The sequence below is a fragment of the Leucoraja erinacea genome, chromosome 39 (assembly GCF_028641065.1).
Source record: "Leucoraja erinacea ecotype New England chromosome 39, Leri_hhj_1, whole genome shotgun sequence".
NCBI lineage: Eukaryota > Metazoa > Chordata > Chondrichthyes > Rajiformes > Rajidae > Leucoraja > Leucoraja erinaceus.
This window is the reverse complement of record NC_073415.1, coordinates 4,908,965-4,931,069: the sequence shown is the minus strand read 5'-3', so window position 1 is coordinate 4,931,069 and position 22,105 is coordinate 4,908,965. Positions and strand designations below refer to the sequence as shown.

Genomic DNA, 22,105 nt, shown 5'->3' with positions numbered 1-22,105 from the left:
CTGGCTCGAAGGGCCAAATGGCCTACTCCTGCACCTATTTTACTATGTTTCTATGTTTCTATGCAGAAGGTTTGCCTGAATCTTGAAGAGTAAGGTTTCTACACGTACAAACAACTGTCAACCCAGCCCAATTAAAACAATTGCCATATGTGTGACCTCAGGCTCTTTATACTGAAGGCAGATAAATTAAACCAGAAATGCACAGAAACATAGAAACATAGATAGGAATTAGGTGCAGGAGTAGGCCATTCGGCCCTTCGAGCCTGCACTGCCATTCGATATGATCATGGCTGATCATCCAATTCAGTATCGCATCAAGTTTGCCACAGACCACTCAGCCCAACTGGTCATAATTCACATCAACCATTATATACGCAAATACTTCATGCAAAACATGATGCCAAGTTTGTAGTCTTTGTTTAGTTTACAGATACAGTGCAGAAACAGGCCCTTCGGCCCACCGAGTCCGTACCGACCAGCGATTCCCGCACACGAACACTATCCTACACAATTAGCAATTTTACAAAATCAATTTTCGTGACCCATGATCTCGGAACTACATGAAATTCTGCACAGATTTTGATTAAATATAATTGAGAAGGAAGGGGTGAGGGGTGAGGGGGGAGGGGGGGGGGGGGGGGTGGTGAAGGTTTGTAGGTGAGAAAACGACTTGAAAAATGACAGGTACACAAAAAAGCTGGAGAAACTCAGCGGGTGCAGCAGCATCTATGGAGCGAAGGAAATGGGCAACGTTTCAGGCCGAAACCCTTCCTGATGCCTGTCGGGAATATGAAATGTGTTGGAAGGAACTGCAGATGCTGGTTTACACCGAAGATAGACGCAAAATGCTGGAGTAAAACTTAGCGAAACAGGCAACATCTCTGATGGTGGATCTCGACCAGAAACATCACCTATTGCATTTCGTTGTCTCTGTACTGTACACTGACAATGACAATTAAAATTGAATCTGAATCTGAATCTGAATCTGACCTATTCCTTCTCTCCAGGAATGCTGCTGCCTGTCTCGCTGAGTTACTCCAGCATTTATGTGTCTATCCTCTGAGGGGGGGGGGGGGGGGGGGGGGGGGGATGATTCTGGGGAAAAAGATTCTGGTCAACTTAAGGTACACAAAAAAAGCTGGAGCAACTCAGCAGGGCAGGCATCATCGTCTCTGGAGAGAAGGAATAGGTGATGTTTCTGGAAACCCAGATCCTCTCGACTCTCCCCACCCAGTGTTTAAGAGGGAACTGCAGATGCTGGAGAATCGAAGGTTACACAAAAAAGCTGGAGAAACTCAGCGGGTGCAGCAGCATCTATGGAGCGAAGGAAATAGGCAACGAAACGTTGCCTATTTCCTTCGCTCCATAGATGCTGCTGCACCCGCTGAGTTTCTCCAGCTTTTTTGTGTAACCTCTCCCCATCCAGGTTCTGTCCTATCAATTGCTCCCACCACCTCCCCGCACCGCTCCTCCCCTGCAGGCTTCGATCCAATGAAGGGTGGAGGTGGGAGGGGAGAGGGAGATGCAGGTGTATAAAGGCGGTGGCGAGACTTCACTCGGGATTCAACGCGGCTGGGTTTTGTGTTTTGTGCTTTTTGCCTTCGACGCATCTCTTCGCTCTCTCTCGCAAGCTCCAACCATGTCCTTGACTACTCGCAGATATGCTCAAAGCGCAGTCTTCCCTTCGAGGGTTGGCCGGTCTAGCAGTGCCAGGTCATTCACGGTGCAATCCAGGGGGGGCAGCGGTGGATGGGCGAGTGGCATGAGTGGTGGTGGGTATGGCTTGTCCGGTGGCGGTGGCATGGGCATGGGCATGGGCATGGGCGCTGGCGGTGGCATTGGCGGTGGCATTATCAGCTCATCCTTCATGAGTGGGGGCATGGGGCTGGTCGGCGACGAGAAGAACGCCATGCAGAACCTGAACGACCGCTTAGCCAACTATCTCGCCAAAGTCCAACAGTTGGAGCAATCCAACAAGGAACTGGAGATTCAAATCCGCGAGTTCGCATCCAGCAACACCGTCGATGGCTTCGACTGGTCGACATACGACCAGATCATCCCTCCGCTGCAAGCCCAGGTATGTGGCGATTCTTAGATAGACAACACAACCGGCCGGAGTTGACCAGCAGGCAGCATCTCCCCACCTGCCCACGTCCCGTTCCCCCAGGGGTCGAGTCTTGCCTTGTCCCACATTCCAGGTCGATCACACATTTGTATCAACCAGCGTCCGCGGGTCCTTGTTTCAACAGCAAAAGTCCAACATTGGACACCACAAAGACACGAAATGCTGGAGTAATGGAAATATAGAAAATAGGTGCAGGAGTAGAGGCCATTCGGCCCTTCGAGCCTGCACCCCCATTCGATATGTTCATGGCTGATCACCCAACTCGGTATCCCATCCCTGCCTTCTCTCCATACCCCCTGATCCCTTTAGCCACAAGGGCCACATCTAACTCCTTCTTAAATATAACCAATGAACTGTGTGGCCTCAACTACCTTCTGTGGCAGAGAATTCCACAGATTCACCACTCTGTGTGTGTGGAAAATGATTTTCTCATCTCGGTCCTAAAATACTTCCCTCTTATCCTTAAACTGTGACCCCTAGTTCTGGATTTCCCCAAGGTTCCCGGAGGTTTTTGTCAGTCTCCCTACCTGCTTCCACTACCTGCAACCTCCGGGAACCGCACGGAAACCTTGGGTGGGGCGCAAAGTCTCCAGAGGTTTCCGTTCAGGTTTCCTAAGTGGGACAGGGGCAATACTCAGCGGGACAGGCAGCATCTCAGGAGAGAAGGAATGGGTGATGTTTCAGACCAAGACTTTCTTTGGTCAACATGAAAAGTCACCCATTCCTTCTCTCCAGAGCTGTTCAGTTTATTGCCACGTGTACAGAATTACAGTGAAACGCTTTTTTTTTTAGTCAGCAGAAAGACAATATAGAGTTACAATCGATTGCTTAAGAAGGAACTGCAGATGCTGGAAAATCGAAGGTACACAAAAGTGCTGGAGAAACTCAGCGGGTGCAGCAGTATCTATGGAGCGAAGGAAATAGGCAACGTTTCAGGCTGAAACCCTTCGGCTATCCACAGTGTACAGATACATGATAGGGGAATAACGTTTAGTGCAAGGTAAACCAGCAAAGTCCGATCAAGGATAGTCCGAGGGTCACCAATGAGGTAGATAGTAGTTCAGGACTGCTCTCTGCTTGTGGTAGGATGATTCAGTTGCCTGATAACAGCTGGGAAGAAACTGTCCCTGAATCTGCTGGTGTGCGTTTTCACACTTCTGTACCTTTAGCCTGATGGGAGAGGGGAGAAAAGGGAGTGGGCAGGGTGTGACTCGTCCTTGATTTGCTGCTGGCCTTGCCGGGGCAGCGTGATGTGTCAGTGGAAGGGAATTTGGTTTGTGTAGGAAGGAACTGCAGATGCTGGTTTAAACGGAAGATAGACAGAAAAAGATGGATTCTCTGGGGAGAAGGAATGGGTGACGTTTCGGGTCGAGACCCATCTTCAGACTGGTTCGTGTGATGGTCTGGGCTGCCATTCCAAAGACGGGCGGGGTTGCAGGTTAGATTCCCCGTAGTGCGTAGGGAGTGGATGAGAAAGTGGGACACGGTGGGCTGAAACGCCTGTTTCCGTGCCGTGTCTTTCGATCAATCATTCAAACACCAATACTAAAGTATTTTAAAGGACACGGAGTCACAGAGTGCTGGAGTAACACAGCAGGTCAGGCAGCATCTCTGGAGAATGTGGATAGGTTTAAGTTCTGATGAAGGGTCCCAGTGCAAAACATCGTCTGTCCATGTTCTCTAGAGTTGCTGTCTGACCGGTTCAGTTTAGTTTAGAGATACAGTGCAGAAACAGTCCCTTCGGCCCAACGGGTCCATGCCGACCAGCGAGTCCGGCAGTCTAGGGATAATTTACAATTATACTAAGCCAATTAACCTACAAACCTGTACGCCTTTGGAGTGTGGGGGGGGGGGGGGGCTGGAGATCTCGGAGAAAACCCACGCAGGTCACAGGGAGAACGTGCAAACTCCGTACAGACAGCACCCGTAGTCAGGATCGAACCCGGGTCGCTGGCGCTGTAAGACAGCAACTCTACCGCTGCGCCACCGTGCGGAGTTACTCCAGCACTTTGAGTCTTTTTTTTTTTTTGCAGTAAGATTTGCATAATCTTTGCATAGGACCTCGCCCCAGTGTCCGTCTACAGTAAGTGCTCCTGACCTGGGAATCTCTTGTTTTATCTGCAACAAGCTTTAGATTTCTTGTGCAACTTTCTACGTTTTTCTACCTTTAAGCATTATATTGTTGTTTTTTCCACCAAAATGAGCAGCACCACCATGTCCATCTACATTGGTACTCCTACCCAATATCTGTGCCAATTCCATCTGTTTAGTTTAGTGTATAGATTCAGCGCGGAAACAGGCCCTTCAGCCCACCGGGTCCACACAGAACAGCAATCCCTGCACATTAACACTACCCTACACACACTAGGGTGGTGGAGATAGGTGTGAAGCAGTTCTTTGCTCACAATAGTTGGTCCTAAAGGCATTTGAAAGGCTTCCGATTAAGAGTTAAAGTGGCTGTTGTTGTATATAGCACAAAAGGAACGATGACATTGTTACTTGTGGCAGCTTTGCAAGCCGATAAATTCATACAATTCGTGTACTAGGAGCAGGATTTGGTAATTCGGCCCATCAAGCCTCCTCCTCCATTCAACCCTCCATCAAATGATACCTTTAAGGTGGAGATTCACAGATTCTTGATCAGTACGAGGGTCAGGGGTTGTGCGGAGAATGGGGTTGAGAGAGAAAGACAGATCAGCCTGAAGAGGAAACGTCACCCATTCCTTCTCTCCAGCGATGCTGCCTCTCCCGCTGAGTTACTCCAGCATTTTGTGTCGATTGAATGGTGTAGAGAGGTGATGGGCTGAATGGCCTAACCCAGCCCCTAGAACCTATGAAAGGTTGCTTCAAAGTTGCTGCTTTTTAAAGAAGGGAATTATTTGGTGTCGGGAGGGATGAGGATCCTGGCTACCAATGAGTGAGCGCAGTTCCCCGGGATCTGGGATAAAGGGTTTGGACTCTTGTTTGTCTTCCTCCATTGCCTTAGCCCAATGTCTTCAGCCCATGGGCCGAAGATGTCCTGGTTGGGTTGCTCCTAGGCCTGGCCAAGCTGGCCATCCGTGAGTCACAGCGCCAGGTGGAAGAGGGCTCTGCCCGAGCCGGATGCTTGCCCCTTTTCCGGGGTTATTTCCGCGCCCGCGGGTGTTAGAAAGGGATTTTGTTGTGTAGTAGTTCTTTATAATAATAACAATAAGTTTATTTATATAGCACATTTATAGTCAATTTTCATTGACCCCAAAGTGCTTTACATAATTTAAAAATCAGTTCCATACAAAGCATAAAGATGGGTTAACAAAATAATAAAATGCATAAACAGGACACAACATTTCAGATTCAGATTCAATTTTAAATGTCATTGTCAGTGTACAGTACAGAGACAACGAAATGCATGTAACATAAACATCCACCACAGCATTCATCACTGTGGTGGAAGGCACAAAACATTTTGGCCGTCCGCCTCCATTTTCCCCCCCCCCCCCGTGGACAAGACCAGTCCAGTCCAGGAATGGTCTTTCCTCACCGGAGACCGCGGCTTCAAGGTTGTGTAGGCCGCAGGCCGGCGGTTGAGATTTAGTATATTTGTAGCATGGCTGTTTGGAAGTTTAGTGTGTGAATGATTTGGTGATTTTGTAATATGGCAGTGGGCGTGTCACCACGGGTTTGGTTGTATCGAGATAGTAATTAAATACGTTATTTTTGATTTGGGAAAAAAAATATCTTCAGCCCAATGCCATCTCCTGTGACGGTGCTTCTGTTGCTTCTCTTTGTTACTGGGACTACATGCTGTTGCTAGATCTCCAACCTCCTCCTGTTCATCTCTCCTAGATACAGCAAAGCATCATGGAGAACTCCACCATCGCCCTGGAGATTGACAATGCCAAGCTGGCAGCTGAGGACTTCCAAAGCAAGTGAGTATATTCCCCCCCCCGCCCCCCCACAAACAAGAGGACACGGAAGGGCACTGCGCTCACTCATTTTCAAGTTCAAGTTCAAGTGAGTTTATTGTCATGTGTCCCCGTATAGGACAATGAAATTCTTGCTTTGCTTCAGCACACAGAACATAGTAGGCATTGACTACAAAACAGATCAGTGTGTCCATATACCATAATATAAATATATACACACATGAATAAATAAACTGATAAAGTGCAAATAACAGAAAATGGGTTATTATTAATAATCAGAGTTTTGTCCGAGCCAGGTTTAATAGCCTGATGGCTGTGGGGAAGTAGCTATTCCTGAACCTGGTTGTTGCAGTCTTCAGGCTCCTGTACTTTCTACCTGAAGGTTGCGGGGAGATGAGTGTGTGGCCAGGATGGTGTGGGTCTTTGATGATACTGCCAGCCTTTTTGAGGCAGCGACTGCGATAGATCCCCTCGATGGAAGGAAGGTCAGAGCAGATGATGGACTGGGCAGTGTTTTTACCCAGGACCCTCATCTGTCCTGACACTGCGCCTGACATCAAATAACTCCCTACTTTAAAAAGCAGCAATTTTGAAGCACCATTTCATAAGTTCTAGGAGCTGAATTAGGCCATTCAGCCCATCAAGTCTATACCATTCAATCGACACAATGCTGGAGTAACTCAGTGTTTAAGAAGGAACTGCAGATGCTGGAGAATCGAAGGTACACAAAAAAGCTGGAGAAACTCAGCGGGTGCAGCAGCATCTATGGAGCGAAGGAAATAGGGTTTTGGGCCCGAAACATTGCCTATTTCCTTCGCTCCATAGATGCTGCTGCACCCGCTGAGTTTCTCCAGCTTTTTTGTGTACGCTGGAGTAACTCAGCTGGGCAGGCAGCATCTCTGGAGAACGTGTATGGGTTACGTTTCGGATCGAGACCCTTCTTCAGACTGATTGTACATGGGGGTGGTGGAGCTGGAAGAGAGGTGGATGTTGTACAGTCTGGCAGTTTGAAGAAAGGTTTCGGCCAGAAACGTTGCCTATTTCCTTCGCTCCATAGATGCTGCTGCACCCGCTGAGTTTCTCCAGCGTTTTTGTCTACCATGTGATAGGTGAATACAGATGAAGTTGGGGGTGATGGGACAAAGGCTGGAGGTGAAAAGACAAATAGAGTGAGATGAGTGAAGAAGTCTAGATCAGTATATTCCGTCACATGTTCTGAGGTACAGTGGAAAGCTTTTTTTTTGTGCGCTATCCAGTAAGTGAAAACAGTCTCCCTACTTGCTTCCACTACCTGCAACCTCCGGCAACCGCACGGAAACCTTGGGTGGGGCGCAAAGTCTCCAGAGGTTTCCGTTCAGATTTCGTAAGTGGGACAGGGGCATTAGAAGACAGTGCGAGAGAACCAGGTTCGCTCCTGACCACGGGTGTTTTCTGTAAGGAGTTTGTACGTTCTCCTAGTGACTGTGTGGGTTTTCTCCGGGTGCTCTGGTTTCCCCCAACCTCCAGAGTTGTAGGTTGATTGGCATCGGTAAAATTGTCTCTAACGTGTAGGAGAGTGTTAGTGCACAGAGTGATTGCTGGACAGTGCGCAAACAGGCCCTTCGGCCCACCAGCGAATACTATACCAGCACTATCCTACACACAAGGAACGAATTACAATTGACAGAAGCCAATTAACCTACAAAGCTGCACATCTGTGGAGGGTGCTGGCTTTACCTTGCACTAAACGTTATTTCCTCATCGGGTATTAGTTTGATCGTAATCATGTATTGTCTTTCCGCTGACTGGTTGGCATGCAATAAAAAGCTCTCCACTGTACCTGGGTACACTTGACAATAAACTAAACTGATCTTTGGTTGGAGTATCTCTAACGCCTAAAGAGTAATGCACATTGACCCATGGTAATCCCACCTTGTCGCACCGCTTGGCGCTGATGTGGTGTGTCTCTCCGCTATTCAGGTGGCAGACGGAACAGGGTCTCAGGCTGTCGGTGGAGGCCGACATTGATGGTCTCCACAATCTGAAGGCCACCTACCTGCAGTTGCAGGAGAACCTGAACCAAGACATTGTCGGGCTGGAGGACGAGATCGCCTTCCTGAAGAAGAACCACGAGGAGGTAGGTAGCCACTTTGCTGGGCACTGCTCCTGTTTGCAGCAGCTTTTAAAAATATATATATTTTAATACACAGCACGGAAACAGGCCCACCAAGTCCGCACCGACCAGCGATCCCCGCACACTAACACTATCCTACACGCGCTAGGGCCAATTTACAATTATACCAAGCCAATTAACCTACAAACCTGTACGTCTTTATGGCTGGAGATCTCGGAGAAAACTCACGGGGAGAGCATGCAAACTCCGTACAGACAGCACCCATAGTCAGGATTGAACCCGGGTCTCTGGCGCTGTGAGGCAGCAACTTTACTGCTGCGCCACCGCTGAGTAAAGTATCTATCCATGGGGGGGATGCTTGGTCACAGTCCCAGTGAATGGACCTCTCCCGCTGTTGGGTAGCCACAAAAACCAATGATAGCCATACCCTATACATAGGGAATCACCAAGTATCATTCAACCATCCCAATGTATAAACAATAGACAATGGGTACAGGAGTAGGCCATTCGGCCCTTCGATGCAACACCACCATTCACTGTGATCATGACTGATCATCCACAATAGAAACATAGAAATTAGGTGCAGGAATAGGCCATTCGGCCCTTCGAGCCTGCACGGCCATTCAATATGATCATGGCTGATCATCCAACTCAGTATCCCGTACCTGCCTTCTCTCCGTACCCCCTGATCCCCCTAGCCACAAGGGCCACATCTAACTCCCTCTTAAAAAATAGCCAATGAACTGGGCTCAACTACCCTCTGTGGCAGAGGGTTCCCGGGATTCACCCCTCTCTGTGTGAAAAAAGTTCTTCTCATCTCGGTTTTAAAGGATTTCCCCCCTTATCCTTAAGCTGTGACCCCTTGTCCTGGACTTCCCCAACATCGGGAAACAATCTTCCTGCATCTAGCCTGTCCAACCCCTTAAGAATTTTGTAAGTTTCTATAAGATCCCCTCTCAATCTCCTAAATTCTAGAGAGTATAAACCAAGTCTATCCAGTCTTTCTTCATAAGACAGTCCTGACATCCCAGGAATCAGTCTGGTGAACCTTCTCTGCACTCCCTCTATGGCAATAATGTCCTTCCTCAGATTTGGAGACCGAAACTGCACGCAATACTCCAGGTGTGGTCTCACCAAGACCCTGTACAACTGCAGTAGAACCTCCCTGCTCCTATACTCAAATCCTCTTGCTATGAAAGCCAACATAGGGGGGAAAGGGAAACAAGAGATATAGATGGTACTTAGGGGAAATGAATGAAAGATATACAAAAAGCACGGGTGCTATCTTTACGGAGTTTGCACGTTCTCCCCGTGACTGCATGGCTGCTCTGGTTTCCTCCCACACTCCAACGATGTACAAGGTTTGTAGTTAAATGGTTTTGGTGAAAATTGTAAATTGTCCCCTCGTGTATTGCATAGTGCTAGTGTTTGGGGTGATCGCTGGTCGGCACGGACTCGGTGGGCTGAAGGGCCTGTTTCCGTGCTGTATGTATAAACTAAACTAAACTAGAGGTTCAGCACGTGCAACGATGTTACACAGACATGGACGGAGGGATTCACTGGGGGTGGTCCTGACCCTGCCTCTGTTTCTATCTGTTTCAGGAGCTCAGGATGCTGCGGCAACAGAAGACACAGGACATAGAAGTGCAGGTGGACTCCGAACCAGCTGAGAACTTGGATCAAATCCTGGCTGATCTCAGGGAGAAGTACTCAAAGCAAGCCCGTGACAACAAGGCAGCCATGGATACATGGTACCAGGAGCAGGTAAGGATTAGACTGGCCGTTCACAACAGCTCAACCTCCACAATGCCCAAGCCCTGCTCCATCTGGTGTGAGACTCCCTGATGGAGGACAGGGTTGTGGAGGGCGGGTTGTCCACTGTGGCAGCTGGAGCTTCCTAACTGGGCATCTCCTGTCCTGTCAGGCCCACGGCATCACCACCCTCTCCCAGACTCCTGTATCCCGCAGATGCTCCGACTAAACCACAGGCTCCTGGGAAAGGCCGGGATAGAGTGGGATGGAGTGGATGTTTCCACTATTGGGAGAGTCTATGACCAGAGGCCACAGCCTCAGAATAATAGAATGAACCTTTAGAAAGGAGATGAGGAGGCATTTCTTTCGTCAGAGGGCGGTGAATCTGTGGAACTCATTGCCACAGACAGCTGTGGGGCCAAGTCAGTGGGTATTGTTAAGGCAGAGTCTGGCAGATTCTTGATTCGGAGGGTGTCAGGGTTTATGGGTCCAAGACAGGAGAACGTGGTTGAGAAGGTCAGCCATGATTGAATGGCGGAGTAGACTTGATGGGCCTAACGGCCTGATTCTGTACCTAGATATGAGCTGGGCCTCCACCATGAAGACTTTGTCTGGGTGCTTTCTGGAGTTTCTGGCTGTTGATGTTGAGTCCAACAGCGTTTAATACCCTGGTGAATCCAAACAGCAGAGGGACGGCACGGGCTGGAGACTGGTGTGGGACGCCCAGAGGCCGTGAGTGAGAGGAAAGGAATCTGAGGGGCAACTTGTACACACAAAGTGTGGTGGGTGTGTGGAACGAGCTGCAGGGGGAGGTATTTGAGGCAGGGACTATGGCAAGGTTTGAGAGCCATTTGGACAGGTGCAAGGGTGGGACAAGTTTGGAGGGATACCTGCCGAATGCAGGCAGGTGGGACTGGTGTAGGTGTTGGCCAGTGTGGGCAAGTTGGGCCGAAGGGCCTGTTTCCACGCTGTGCGACTATAACTATATGAATGCAGCCCTTTGTTCCCCAACTCACTGCGATCCCACACAGGCTCAGTGTGGACAATGAAGTCACATCAAGGAGTTGTAGCCCAACCAGTGGCCCAGTGGAACAGTCTCTGTCCAACACACTGTCCACCTGGTCTCACACACTTGCTTGCAATGGATGGACTCTGCGTGAGTTGTGAACGAGTGTGAGCACAAACCTCACTAGGAGATGCTTCCACCACTGGTGTGGGAGACCTCCGTGTGCCAACGCTGCCACTGTGGGTGGCTCAGTGTCCGTGAATCACCACAATGTCCCCGCATCCATTGTTCACGCCCCCTGCCCGGTCTCACAAACCCTCTCCAACCCATTATTCATTTTTCAGGTGCAGATTAGAGAAACGACAGTCTTTCAGAACGACCAGGCTCTGGATGGGGTCAAGAATGAGTCGACCAGGCTCTGGATGGGGTCAAGAATGAGTTGAGCCAATATCGACACCAGATGCAGGACCTTGACATGGAGTACAGCAGTTTACAGGGAACCGTAAGTGACGTGGCAACGTGACGTTTACCCCAGAACCGCTAGTCCTGAGCTCACAGAGTGTGGGCAGAACTGGTGCTACCTGTGTTGGTGACTCTCACCCCGCCCCCCCCTCACCCCCAATGCCCCCCCCCTCGCCCAACCCCCCCCACCACCCCCTCACCCAACCACCCCCCCTCACCCACGCACCCCCTCACCTTCACTTGCCCTCTCACCCCCTCTCGCCCACCCACCCCCCCCCCTCGCCCACCCCCCCCCTCGCCCAACCCCCTCTCACCCCCCCCCCCCCCCCCACCCACCCCCCCCCACCCCCCCCCCCCCCCCCCCCCCCCCCCCCCCCCCCCCCCCCCCCCCCCCCCCCCCCCCCCCCCCCCCCCCCCCCCCACCCCCCCCCCCCCCCCCCCCCCACCACCCCCCCCCCCCCCCACACCCACCCACCTCTGGTGGGATGCGAACCCGTGGCTTCAAGTTTACGACCAGCGGTGTAACCTCGACTTGTGTGCCGGGTACATTTTTGTCACACGGATCAGCAATACTGGTCCCCGTACATAAAGCGCGTTCCCGTGGTCGTACAGAATGTACAGCACTGCCCAGCCAGTCCGAATTGCAAGAGACGCCATTTGGCATCATATGACATCCCAGCTGCAGTTGGCCACATGGGCCTGTTGTCCATTCCGGTCGACCCACGAACCGTTGCCCCTCTCCTCGCCCGGCCCTCTTCAGCCCTCGTTCCCCGGGGTGGGGGGGAGCCTCCCATATTTGAACTCAATGGATCAGATTTTAAGACCCCAAAGGTACCCTTTGCCCAGTGTCCGTCACTGTCTCCTTCCATCCCTGGGGTGGATTAGGGGTCGGGATTGGTGGCCTTTCCTCTCCCAGGGAGCCTGGTCCTGGGTTTCATAAGATCGTAAGTGATAGGAGCAGAATTAGGCTGATCGACCCATCAAGTCTACTCCGCCATTCAATGATCAATCTCTCCCTCCTCACCCCCATCCTCCTGCCCTCTCCCCCGTAACCTCTGACACCCGGCCAAATCGAGAATCTATCTATCTTTGCCTTAAATATATCCACTGACTTGACCTCCACAAATAATTCCACCCTCTGACTACGCAAATTCCTCCTCATCCCTTTCCCGAGGTCAACTTTCGGGAGCAGTCCATTGAGACGGGAGGTCGGACTGACAGAGGTGACCTTATGCTTTCAGATAATGGCTCTGGAGAACAACCTGAACCAAATCGACGGAAGTTACGACATGCAGCTTCGGTCTCTGCACACCAGGATCGCACAGCTGGAGGGAGAACTGGGGAGTATCAGGAATGAGTTGCTTCACCAGAACGAGGCATATGAGAACCTCCTGAACATCAAGATGCAGCTGGAGTCTGAGATCGCACAGTACAGAATGTTGCTCAGCGGAGGGCATCAGGGGTAAGGCACCCAAAGCATCAGGAACCCAAAACGTCACCCATTCCTTCTCTCCAAGTCTAGTCGAGGTTATTCGTCACATACGCATACGAGATGTGCAGTGAAATGAAAAGTGGCAATTCCTGTGGAATGTGCAAAAAACGACAAAACAGAATAGCACAGAATCAGTAACGACATATTGGTGAGAAAAAAAACCTAGCAATTTATTAAAAAAACACAAGTTAGTCCTAGGTGAGATAAGACTTTACAGTCCTAATGGCCTCTGGGAAGAAAGTCCTTCTCATCCTCTCTGTTTTCACAGCATGACAGTGGAGGCGTTTGCCTGACCGTAGCAGCTGGAACAGTCCGTTGCTGGGGTGGAAGGGGTCCCCCATAATGTTGCTGGCTCTAGATCTGCACCTGCTAATGTATCGTTCCTGCAGAGGGGCGAGGGTAGTTCCCATAGTGCGTTCGGCCGAACGCACTACTCTCTGCAGAGATGCTGCCTGTCCCGCTGAGTTACTCCAGCGTTTTGTTTCTATCTTCAGTGTAAACCGGCATCTGCTGTTGCTTCCTACACAATATCCATTTCTCGTTGCTGCAGTCACACTGGACTGAATGGCCGCATTATGCTATAAATGTCACCTTGACTTGAGTTAGAACAGCAAGTCAATAGGGTGGTCAGATACTAGTAAGAAGCTTTCTTCTATAGAGGGATAGAGGAGCATATAACATTATGAAAGGCATAGATATGGTACAGAATTGTTATCCGCTTGAGTTTCACAGTGTGCGTAACTCATTATTGCCTCCCCACAGCCAACAATGCATCTTTGTTGGCTCCACCTTACTTTGATCATTGTTGCTTTTTTGCATATCTTTCATTCATTTAGTTTAGAGAAACAGCACGGAAACAGGCCCTTCGACCCACCGACCAACCAACCAAACACAACCCTACACTCGCGAGGGACAATTTTACATTTACACCAGGCCATTTAACCTACAAACCTGTACGCCTTTGGAGCGCGGGTGGAAACCAAAGATCTCGGAGAAAACCCATGCAGGTCACGGGGAGAACGTACAGACAGCACCCGTAGGCAGGATCGAACCGAGTTCTCTGGCGCTGTGAGGCAGCAGCTCTACAGCTGCTCCACCGTGCCGCCCATGCTGTTGCATTTCCCCTTCCCCTGACTCTCAGTCTGGTGAAGGGTCTCGTCCCGAAGGATCTCGTCAGGGATTCCTTCTCTCCAGAGACGCTGCCTGATCCGCTGAGTTACTCCAGCGTTTGTGTCCAACACTCTTGGACTGAGACTTGTGAGACGTCTTGCATTGCGAGTTTCCAAGGGGAATAGATGGCTTCTCATAGAAACATAGAAAATAGGTGCAGGAGTAGGCCATTCAGCCCTTCGAGCCTGCACCGCCATTCAATATGATCATGGCTGATCATCCAGCTCAGTATCCTGTACCTGCCTTCTCTCCATACCCACTGATCCCTTTAGCCACAAGGGCCACATCTAACTCCCTCTTAAATATAGATATAGCCAATGAACTGGCCTCAACTACCTTCTGTTGCAGAGAGTTCCAGAGACTCACCACTCTCTGTGTGAAAAATGTTTTTCTCATCTCGGTCCTAAAGGATTTCCCCTTTATCCTTAAACTGTGACCCCTTGTTCTGGACTTCCCCAACATCGGGAACAATCTTCCTGCATCTAGCCTGTCCAACCCCTTAAGAATTTTGTAAGTTTCTATAAGATCCCCCCTCAATCTTCTAAATTCTAGCGAGTACAAGCCGAGGCCATGGAGACTTTCTTCATCTGAAAGTCCTGACATCCCAGGAATCAGTCTGGTGAACCTTCTCTCTACTCCCTCTATGGCAAGAATGTCTTTCCTCCGATTAGGAGACCAAAACTGTACACAATACTCCAGGTGTGGTCTCACCAAGACCCTGTACAGCTGCAGTAGAACCTCCCTGCTCCTATACTTAAATCCTTTTGCTCCACAAACAACAGGAGCCACTCATCTCCTTGGATATTGCCTTGGACCAAAGAGTACAGCGTTGTGGCCAGCACCAGACTGTTGCCCACTTGTTTTTGTGAATCTCCATTGTGTGTGTGTGTACACAGTTGCTAACAAACTCTGATTTTCTTCCTTTGCCTCCACTGTTCCCTGTCTAGCATGATTGGATCCGGCAGTGGATTCTCTTCCAGCACCTCAGGTGGCACATCCGGTAGGTTTTCCAACGTTATTCCTATCACTTTGCGTGAGGGAGAATCTTCGTGTATTGATGAGGGCATTGAGATCACAAGCCGGTAGCTAAAGCAGCAGAATTAGGACATTCGCCCCATCGAGTCTGCTCTGCCACTCGATTGTGGCTGATCTATTTTTCCCATTCTCCTGCCGGCTCCCTGTAACCTTTGACCCCCGTACTAATCAAGAACCTATCAATCTCCGCTTTAAAGAAACCCTTTGACTTAGCCTCCACAGCCATCTGCGGCAATGAATTCCACAGATTCACCACCCTCTGGCTAAAGAAATTGCCATTCATTCCCTCCTCAATTCTTCTTGCCATGGGTGGAAAGTGTCCGTCGAACCTTTACCCCATCTGCCTGTATGTGCTAATATTTGACACCAGACTGCACGGAGAACTCCTATGCTTTTTCCTCCACTCATGACATTCTCAATCCCTTAACTTCTGGAATTCATTGCCACAGAAGGACGTGGAGGACTGAATCTTTTAAATCTAAAGTAAAGACCCGGATCGCCCACCCCCCTCCACAGATGATGCCTGACTTGCTAAGTTCCTCCAGCACTTTGTGTGTTTTGCTCAAGATTTTGCCCTGCAGTTCCTTGTACCTCCACCAGTTTCCGACCGTTGGATACTGGGATATCGGCGTGTAAAGTAATTACACTTTAAGCTGTACTCCTTCAAACAGTTGCATGACCACTTGTTTTTTCCTTGTCCAATCTTAGGAAGTGGGTCAGGAAGTGGCAAAGTGACTATCACGTAAGTTGCATCTATTGATATTTCATTGTCTTATCAGGGACACATGACAATAAATTCTCTTGTCTTGTCTTGATACGAGTGCTTGTTCTGGGACATATGAAGATGGGATCCAAAGCCTTGGAATAAGCTCAATTTTGTTCCTTAACAAAGAACTTTTGTTCTGAATTCACAATTAACATAGCATAACATTAATCAATACGGCTGTCCATACAGGTAATTTATCTAATGTCACATAACCCTCTCATCCCCTCTCTGTCCATGAATGAGAATGAGTGAAGATGATGAGACTCAACAAGTGAGTCAGCATCAATTCCAGCGAAGGAATAGGAGACTTCTCGACCCGAAACGTCGCCTATTCCTTCTCTCGAGAGAAGCTGCCTGTCCCGCTGAGTTACTCCAGCATTTTGTGTCGATCTTCGGTTTAAACCAGCATCTGCAGTCCCTTCCTGCACAAAGTCATATTGTTGAGTCTCATGGCCAAGAAGGAACTGCAGATGTTGGAACAATCGAAGGGAGACAAAAATGCTGGAGAAACTCAGCGGCTGAGGCAGCGTCTATGGAGCGAAGGAAATAGGCGACGTTTCGGGTTGAGAAGTCTCCTATTCCTTCGCTTCATCGATGCTGCCTCACTTGTTGAGTCTCATCATCTTCACTCATTCTCACCTAGCAAAGGCATAGATAAATACAGAACAGATCAGTGTGTCCATATACCATTGAATATATATATATATAATATGTATATGTGTGTGTGGGTGTGTGTGTATATATATGTATGTGTATGTTTGTATATGTGTGTGTGTATATATATATATATATATATATATATAGATATATATGGATATATAGATATATATATATATATATATATATAGATATATATATATATATATATATATATATAGAGATATATATATATATATATATATATATATATATATATATATATAGATATATATAGATACATATACATATACACATACATATACACATACATATATACACACACACACACACACACACACACACCATCAAACCCAGGCCTCTGGTGCTGCGGGGCAGCAGTTCTACCCGCTGCACCACGATGCAGCCTTCTAACTCCAATCCTAACTAAACACATCTGAGGGCCCCACTGGGGTTTGGGGCGGTGAGGATATAACACGTCGGGCGAGCTCTCGAGGTTGCAGTCTTGTGGTATATGTGATGATCGTCTGTGTGCTGTATTCCCACTGACTCTGCCATCCTTTGTTTCTTTTTCAGAACCGTTACCGAATCCAGAAGTAAGTGTTCCCCTTTTACTCCATCAGATTATATTCAGAGCAGAATAAGGCCATGATAGATCAGCCATGATTGAATGGCAGACTAGACATGTGTTTGGCATGGACGTTGTGGGCTGAAGGGCCTGTCCTGTGCTGTACTAATGTCTGATTAGAAGGGAGATTGTGGTCTTTGAGAGGGGGGGTCACTAGCCTGTGAAACGGGTGAGGAGTGGGTCGGGAGGTGGGTGGGAGGGGGAGTTGGGGGGGGGGGGGGCAGTGGGTAGGGGTGGGGGGGGGGGGGGGAAGGGAACAAGAGATTCTGAGCAATGATAATAAACTAAACCAAAATTAAAGCACGAATCATGCCAGCAAAATTAACGTGGATTTCTGGTTTATTTTAGAAACTGTTTCCTGAGGGGCTTCTGCTGACCCTGGATCAATGCCCACCCCCCCCCCCCCCACTCTCGCTTCCTTCTGTGCCCCTTATTGGAACCCTAGACTGTGGGCACCCAGACCACGTTTCCCCCTCCACCCCCCACCCTCCCCTCTGCATGTTCTGACGCTTCTCCAGCACGGAAGGTGGACCAGGACATCCCATGGCTCTCGTTGGACAAGCGGCCCCATACGCTCCACGGCCCCACACGCTCATGGTGAAGATGGATCCACCTCTTGGCCGGCATGGTGGTGCAGCGGGTAGAGCCGCTACCTCGCAGCGCCGGAGACCCGGGTTCGATCCTGACCGCGGGTGCTGTCTGTGCGGAGTTTGCACCTTCTCCCCGTGGGTTTCCTCCGATTTCCTCCCACGTCTCATAGTCGTGCGGGTTTGTGGGCTAATTGGCCCTCTCTACATTGCCCCCGTGTGTGTGTGTGTGTAGGCAGTGGATGTGAAAGTGGGCTGACGTTGAACTGGTGTGCATGGGTCAGGCTGGATCCGGTGGGCCGAAGGGCCTTCATGGGCTTGGTCTTTGGTTGACCAACATGCCCAAATACATCTCTGCCACTGACCTATCCCACCCATTGCTTCTCGGCCCATAGCTACTGACATTGGTGCTACATGTCTATACATCCAGGTGTGGTGGGACCATCCAACTGTGGTTGCTGTGGTGAGGACCACAACAGGCCATTTATCTGTCATCTACACCAGCCGGGAGATCACGGGGTCGCTGGTTATGAGGGTGGACCCTGGGCGTTGGTGCTTGGATCTCCCAAAGGGATTCAACGCTGGTGCGAGTCTCGCGTTCCTCAGTTCCTGTGTTCGCTTTCTGTGCAAAGTCCATCAATAAATGCATCTCCCCTCTCACCATACCTGCCTTGTGTGTCTGTTTGAAATGAGCAATCGAACTACCTGGACCACTGCAAGCAGCAAAATGGGGACACGAGGAACTGCAGATGCCCGAATCTTGAGCAAGGCACAAAGTGCTGGAGGAACTCGGCAAGTCGGGCCGTATCTCTGGGTGACGGTTCGGGTCGGGATCCTTCAGACTGTGAGCAAAGGGAAGTTATTTTCAGCCTGAAGAAGGTTCCCGACCTGAAACGTCACCCATCCTTTCTCTACGCAGGTGCTGCCTGACCTGCTGAGTTACTCCAGCACTTTGTACCTATCGTCGGTATAAACCGGCATCTGCAGTTCCTTTTTTTTTTTGTTTTTTTTTTTTTTGTTTATTTTATTAGAAGCACAAAACAGTACAGTGGCACCTAATTTTAGGTGCCAACTATGTAATACTGTAATCCATTCCATGTACAACCTCTAGTTTTATGTTATAAGAAGAAAGTAAGCAGGACAAGAAAAAGAAAACAATAGAAAGGGGAAAAAGTGGAAAAATAGATGGTAGAGAGTAGAAAAACGTGAAGTGTGTATATAAAAAATAAAAAAAGATTCCAGCATCTGCAGTTCCGTCCTGCCCTTCATTGTATGCGAGCACCGAGTCAAACGTTGACACGAGGAACTGCAGATGCTGGAATCCTGAGCAAGACACAAAGTGCTGGAGGAACTCGGCGGGCCAGGCAGCATCTGTGGAGGACATGTCCTCCAGAGATGCTGCTCAAGCACTCACTGTCTTTTAATCTGGTAAATGGACAAACTATCTTTTTGGTTGGGTTTGTCCAGATAGATGGGGGGAGGGGGAGATGCTGGAGAAGAGAGGTGGGGGCAGGACAAAGCCTAGCAAGTGATGGGTGGATACAGATGGGGAGGGGAGGGGTGGCAGATGTATGGAGTAAGTGATAAAAGCTGAAGGTGACGTCAGGTAAGGAAAGGAAGAGTGAATTGTAAATCCGGAGGGAGGGATGGAGTGAGGTGGGGGTGGGAGTGGGGGGAAGAGGTACGTGCTAGTGGGGGTGGGGGTGGGGGGGGGGGGGTTAGCATGAATTGGAGAATCCAACATTCACACCCATGGGCTGATACCAAGGCACATACCATTCAGCAAAATCTGAGCAGATGTCCCTCCAATTTGCATGAGGCCACACTCTGGCCATGGAGGAGGGCCAGTTCAGCCTCAGAATCACACAGCACCAAACAGGCCCTTCAACCCATCTCCCCTATGCCGGCAAACATGCCCCATCTACACGAGTCGCACCTGCCTGCGTTTGGCCCACATTCATTGGGCCCTTCCTATGCATAGGACAGGTACATGGCTAGGGCAGGTTTGGAGGGATATGGACCAAACGCAGGCAGGTGGGACTAGTGTAGCTGGGGCATGTTGGCAGGTGTGGGCAAGTTGGGCCAAAGGGCCCGTTTCCACACTGTATCACTCTATGATTCTATGAACCTGTCCAAATGTCTTTTAAAGGTCGGTATGGTAATGGGAAGGGGAGTTAAAGTTGGTGGCACCTGGGAGATCTGGGTGGCCTATGTGGAGCGAGAGTTCACTGCGAACACTTCTGTAAGGAACTGATGCACCACAACATAGGACAATGCCGAGAACTATCTCCTGTATCTTCCCCTTTGCTCTACCCATTGTACCAGATACGGCACGGTGGTGCAGCGGGGAGAGTTGCTGCCTTACAGCGCCAGAGGCCTGGGCTCAATCCTGACCACGGGTGTAGTGCTGTCTGAACGGAGTTTGCATGTTCTACCCGTGATCGCATGGGTTTTCTGTAGGTCAATTGGCTTCTGTAAATTGTAAATTATGTTTAGTGGGTGGGGTAGAGCTAACGTTCCAGATGTTCACTGGCATGTAGGGCCTGTTCATTGGGCCGTAGGGCCTGTTTCCGCCCTGTCTCTCTAAAGCCTAATGTCTAAAGGCTTTGTTCTTCTGATTATATAACAGGTCTCAACTTTGCTGCTTCGACTTACATTCCAGACATGTAGGAACAGATTTTAGGATGAGAGGGAATGTTATACACTCTGTTACAATGATAGGATTCAACTGGAATACGTTAGCTCCCTCTGGCTTTGCATTCCGCTCCTTCTCTGACACCCCTTCTGTCTCCCTTGTTACCTCCATCCCTTGTCACTTACTCCATCCATCTGCCAATCCCTCCATTATCACCCGTTAATCCAGAACGGACCAGGAACCGAGGCTGCCGGAAAATCGGCAATAAACCTTAACCGCATTTGGAATATTGTGAGCAGTTTTGGGCACCATATCTGAGGAAGGATGTGCTGCCTCTGGAGAGGGTTCAGAGAAAGTTTACAAGAATGATCCCAGGAATGCGTAGGTTAACATATGATGAGCGTTTGACAGCACTGGGCCTATACGCGCTGGAGTTTAGATGATTGAGGGGGGACAACATTGAAACACACAGATTAGTGAAAGGCTTGATAGAGTGGATGTGGAGAGGATGTTTCCACTAGTGGGAGAGTCTAGGGCGAGAGGGCTCACAATTAAAGGACATTCTTTTAGGAAGGAGATGAGGAGAAATTTATTTAGTCAAATCTGTGGTTCTTTGTCACAGAAGGCTGTGCAGGCCATTATGGGGATATATTTAAGGCAGAGATAGATAGATTCTTGATTAGTACAGGAGTCGGGGCCATGGGAAGAAGGCAGGAGAATGGGGGTCCCATCAGACTGAGGAAAAGCCCCGACCCGAAATGTCACCTGTCCATTCCCTCCAAAGATGCTGCCTGACCCGCTGAGTTCCACCAGCAGTTTTTTTGTCTCAGGATTCCGGCATCTGCATAAGGCATCAGGCGTAGTTATGACGACCAGCTATCGGTGTCCCTAAGGCAGAGGTGGTAGATACATAGATACGTAGCAGAGGGGCAGCACGGTGGTTCAGCGGGTAGAGTTGCTGCCTTACAGCGCTGGAGACCCAGGTTTAATCCACACATACAGGTGTTGTATCTGTAGTTTGTACATTCTGCCTGTGACCTGCGTGGGTTTTTCTCCAAGGTAGTCAGTTTCCTTCCACACTCCAAAGATGTACAGGCTTGTATTGTAGGTTAATTGGCTTGGTATAAAATGTAAAATTGTCTCTACTGTGTGTAGGATAGTGTTAGTCTGCGGGGATCGCTGGTCGTCGAGGACTCGTTGGCCAAAGGGCCTGTTTCCGTGCTGTATCTCTAAACTAAGCTAAACATATAATGCTAAGAGAGAGGTTTAGGAAATAATACACAAGGGTGTGTGTGAGTAGTGGGATTGGTTGGTTACAGGAAGAAGTGGGACAAGATGGAGCTAACACTGGTAGCTCAGATCCCGCAAAAAGTGCACCGTTGTGTTTGGGGCATGTCAAGGCCAATTTGCCTTAAAATGTAATTAATTACTCGAAGCACTTTGGGGTCAACAAGTTGACTAAAATCTGGACGGCTGTGGACAGCCCTTATAGAATAGACCTACCACCTACCTCATTCAAATGACAAAGACTTGGACTAAGGCCAATCCATTAAGCCCCCTTAAATACTGGAAAAGGAACACAAAAATCTTTGTGGACAGCCCTGATAAAGATATAAATACCTATCCCTATACACTTGGACTATATCTGTACAGCCCTTTACTGGATATACCTCTGTATCCGTACACTGTGGACGGCTTGATTATAATCATGTATAGTCTTTCTGCTGACTGGATAGCTTGCAACAAAAAAGCCTTTCACTGTACCTCAGTAC

At 49.3% G+C, this 22,105-nt stretch overlaps 1 protein-coding gene across 1 annotated transcript; it reads left to right on the top strand.

Moving 5' to 3' along the window:
• Positions 1-1,543: 1,543 nt before the first annotated feature.
• On the top strand, positions 1,544-18,361 carry LOC129714546 (keratin, type I cytoskeletal 47 kDa-like). The gene is made up of 11 exons (XM_055664241.1): positions 1,544-2,077; positions 5,951-6,033; positions 7,990-8,146; positions 9,746-9,907; positions 11,246-11,284; positions 11,317-11,403; positions 12,605-12,825; positions 14,973-15,025; positions 15,769-15,802; positions 17,060-17,079; positions 17,460-18,361. The coding sequence occupies exons 1-11, from the start codon at positions 1,640-1,642 to the stop codon at positions 17,471-17,473; spliced, it is 1,308 nt and encodes a 435-aa protein (XP_055520216.1). The 5' UTR covers positions 1,544-1,639; the 3' UTR covers positions 17,474-18,361.
• Positions 18,362-22,105: the final 3,744 nt, after the last annotated feature.